Source organism: Nestor notabilis, unplaced genomic scaffold (genome assembly GCF_000696875.1).
Source record: "Nestor notabilis isolate BGI_N333 unplaced genomic scaffold, ASM69687v1 Scaffold28897, whole genome shotgun sequence".
Taxonomy (NCBI): Eukaryota; Metazoa; Chordata; class Aves; order Psittaciformes; family Psittacidae; genus Nestor; species Nestor notabilis.
Genome location: NW_009937335.1, coordinates 2,324 through 5,816, shown reverse-complemented (window position 1 = coordinate 5,816; position 3,493 = coordinate 2,324). Strand labels below are relative to the sequence as shown.

Sequence of the window (3,493 nt, the reverse complement as noted above, 5' to 3'; positions counted from 1 at the left end):
GAAAAGCAACTGCAGATGCCATCGAGGTGCTGGAATGGGAAACATTCATTCGCAAGATGTGTTGCACATCTACAGCAGTAAAACAAGCACAGCTACTACCTGCAGGGGGCAAAGACAAGAAGAGGAGTCTCCCCTCCTCTAGAAGCACGCACATTGAACACCGGCATAGCTCTGTCCCCTAAACTGGCTTTGGCGGTGGTTTCTGCTTGAGCATCTGAGGGTCATGCGTGACGAGTTATGTGCCATGTGAACTAGGTTTGGCAAAGAAAGTGGGATGTGCTTTTACCTGTCCTCATCCTCTGGGAGTCAGAGATTCCCTTTTGCTTCATTAGTCCCCCTCGGGTCACCCCCCCTTACAGAACCTCTCAGCTATGGGAAATGGGTGCTCTGGGCGTTCAGCTGCTGGGATGCAGCCAGTGACCACTAACAGCTCTCCTCGGGGGACTTCTTGGTGCCTTGAAGGATCAGTGCTGAGGCGGATGCCCTCTTCTGATGCCGCCACTTGGCCCGACGGTTTTTAAACCAAACCTATAAAGTGCAAAACAAAAAAAGAACTTTTGCATTCCATGTGTTACTTGAAAGGGAGACAGCAGTTTACACCCTTGGACTGTACAGCATAAGCTTAGTATACTGTGAGACATCTCCCAGTATAAGGGTTTGGTACAAAATGTAATAAGCCCCTCCCTGCGATCTTGCTTAGAAACATGTAAGGGGGACAAGAGAGCTGGGACCTCCCCCGGCAAATTCAGAAGTCACACAGATCACATGAATAAGGAATTCTAGGAGAGAGGGAGTCTGTGAATTTACGGGGTCAGATACTTGAACAAACCAGCCCAGCAGACCTGTTTCATATTCCTCTACTGTTTTCCAGACTTAAACAGTGTTTTGTCAAATACTCAATAATGGGTTTTAAACTGTGGCCCTGGGTCTGCATCTCCTGCAAAAGAAAGTGCAATGACATGGTCTGTGTGCTGGGGGGCAAACAGCACCTCACCGGGTGGCAGGATCTCACCTCTACCCTCTCCTCCTTCAGGTGAATGCGGTTTGCCAGGTGCTCGCGGGTGATGACATCCGGGTACTGGTTCTGATGGAAAAGTGACTCCAGGGCCTGCAGTTGCTCCTCAGTGAATATGGTGCGGTGCCGGCGCGTCCGGCGCTGGATCTGGTGGCAAGTCTGCAGCTCAGCCGGGTTCCCCTGAGGACTCTTACAGACCCTGACTGCCGAGTGGAAGAGCCGCATGGGCCATGGGAATCGAGTGTCTGCAAGGGGAGAGGTACAGCAGCAGTGTTGGGGGGATGGTGGGGAGGGGGGCTGAAACAACATCTTCCTTAAGGCAGTTCAGGCACAAGTTCATCCACACATCTTGTTTGGAAGGAGGCAGCCAGCGTGGGTGACAAGCTGTGTGATCACCATGCAAGCAAGAGAAGGGCTTAGGGCATCGCTTTCAGGCAGCACAACTGTGGGGCTCCACACTCCACAGAGAACTTCCACCCCTAGAAGCATCATGTCTCAAGTGTTTTGCACTAAACCAGTAATGTCAAGTAATAACACCTGCTGCTTTTCAAGCCCTGGTAGCATTGCAGGTAAAAGTTCCTCCTCTTTGGAACCATGCTGAGACGGAGCTCAGCTCGCTGGAGCTGGGATCTGAGACCACTGTGGTGGCAGGTCAGATGCAGTATTGTCACTTAACGCCCAGGTTTCCCCCTTCACGTGGTTCTGGCACCAGTCCCTCCACAAGCCCAATGCCATGAATAGAACCCAAACACTCACCCAGCCAACTCGGGGAGTCCTGCAGGGAACGGGTGCTCGTGTGAGAACAGCAGCAGCAGTTGCAGCCTGTCCCTTCCAGCTCTTCCTCTTCTTCCTCCTCCTCCTCCTCCTGCAGGGAGCTGGCTGGGATGGTCTCCAGCTCACACAACCCCTTGGGCTCGCAGTCCAAGATGCTCTGGAGGCACAGTGGGACCAGGACCTGGGGGCTCTTCTCTGCCGGGCTGGAGAGTATGTCCTCGATGCTGAATGAACACGGCTTCTTTAGGCCTCTCCTGTTGGTGCTGGCATCTGACCCTGGCTCTGAAGACATCTTCTGCCAGCAGCAGCGGCCACGGGAATGGAAGGGGGTTTGCTCTCTGTGCTCTAACTCCAGAGTGGGGTCTCACAAGCCAAAAAACAGCTTACATAGCTTTTGAAATGGGCTGGCAAAGCCATCCGGAATTGCTGCTTTGTCTTGGCATTTCAAGTGACTTGTCACTCTCACAGCTGAGTTTTTATTTTATACAGACACGCACTTTTTCTCCTTCTAACCCAGCTCCTTTATGACTGAAGCCACCCTAAATATATATAGAGAGATATATATAATCCCTTTGGAAAGAAAACCATAAACCCCCCTGTGAATAAAATAAATTCTAACTAATCTTGGCAGCTTTGTGAAGGGTTAGTGTGGATCTAAGATTTAGCTAATCCCACAAAAATGACTGGAGAAGGAAATCTGATTTCTCCATCTCGGGTGTAGATTTGAGATGGTTATGATCTCCATTGTGCTGCAGCCTCCGATCCAAGGAAGGGGGAGGATAGCTGTTCCCAGCCCAGAAATGGACCAGAGGATTAACTCCTTAAAAGAAGCAAATTATCCCTTTCTCTGGCCAAATGAAAGCTTTCCCATCAAAAGAGAGCTGTCATATCACACAATATGAGAGAGGAGAGAGTTCAGCTTAATAAAAAATCATTTTTAATGATAGCACAGCCTTTGGCTGTGCCAGAACTCTCTGCAAAAGTTGATTTATTTTCTGCTGAAAGCAGAGAAATTGTATTTTCCCTCCTTCCTCTTTCCTCCACTTCTGCTGCCCTAATCACAGTGATACTGCAGATGCTTTGCATGTATCCAGCATAATCTTTGTAAGGATTCAAAGACCTTAATAAATTAGATTACTGGCAGCTCGTGGCAGCTCTGTGGCACAGCTTAGTGGCATGTAGCCACCTCCTGTACAGCTGAGCTGCAGTTCTGGCTGGCATTTGGAACGCCGGAGAACGATTGCTACCTGATGCCTTTATGTGCAGGCAGGCAGTGAGGTCCCACAGCAGCCCAGGCAGGGTGCCACAGCTAATGGGTGCTTCAGTGAGCCCAGAGGAGCCTGGACATGCTGCCTGGAGCAGCCAGGCTTCCCCAAAGCTTCATTAGTTCAATTCCCAGCTTCTTCTGTCCAGCAAGAGAAACTGGGGTGAGGCCATGGCCAAGAGCGGTGGCTCGGGACAGGAGGGGATGCATGGCACCAACCAGCCTGAGGGCAAACAGCAAGGCCAGGCAGATGTGACCCACAGGATGACAGAGGACATCTTCCATCTTGGGTTTGTAACTGAAATGAGCAGCTGTAGTTAAAATAGAGAAGATGTGGTTAAGCTTGGGTTGCTTGGGAAATTTAAACCCAACTTCTCCTGCCCTCAGTGCGGTTTAAGCCAAGGTCAGTAGCAAGGCTTCAGGAATGCTCTCCCTCTTGG

The 3,493-nt window shown here is 50.6% G+C and overlaps 1 protein-coding gene across 1 annotated transcript; it reads right to left on the bottom strand.

Annotated features, from left to right (window-relative positions):
• Positions 1-423: 423 nt before the first annotated feature.
• GSC2 (goosecoid homeobox 2) lies at positions 424-2,081 on the bottom strand. Its single transcript, XM_010018791.1, has 3 exons — positions 1,916-2,081; positions 1,013-1,260; positions 424-528 (listed from the first exon to the last, which is right to left on the bottom strand). The coding sequence occupies exons 1-3, from the start codon at positions 2,079-2,081 to the stop codon at positions 424-426; spliced, it is 519 nt and encodes a 172-aa protein (XP_010017093.1).
• Between the last annotated feature and the right edge of the window lie 1,412 nt (positions 2,082-3,493).

Coding starts and splice junctions, on each gene's coding strand:
- GSC2 (XM_010018791.1), bottom strand. CDS start 2,081: ATGTCTTCAGAGCCAGGGTCAGATGCCAGCACCAACAGGAGAGGCCTA. Junction 1,261..1,915: donor CTGCGAGCCCAAGGGGTTGT/GTGAGCTGGAGA, acceptor CTCCCCTTGCAG/ACACTCGATTCCCATGGCCC. Junction 529..1,012: donor TGAAGGAGGAGAGGGTAGAG/GTGAGATCCTGC, acceptor TGCACTTTATAG/GTTTGGTTTAAAAACCGTCG.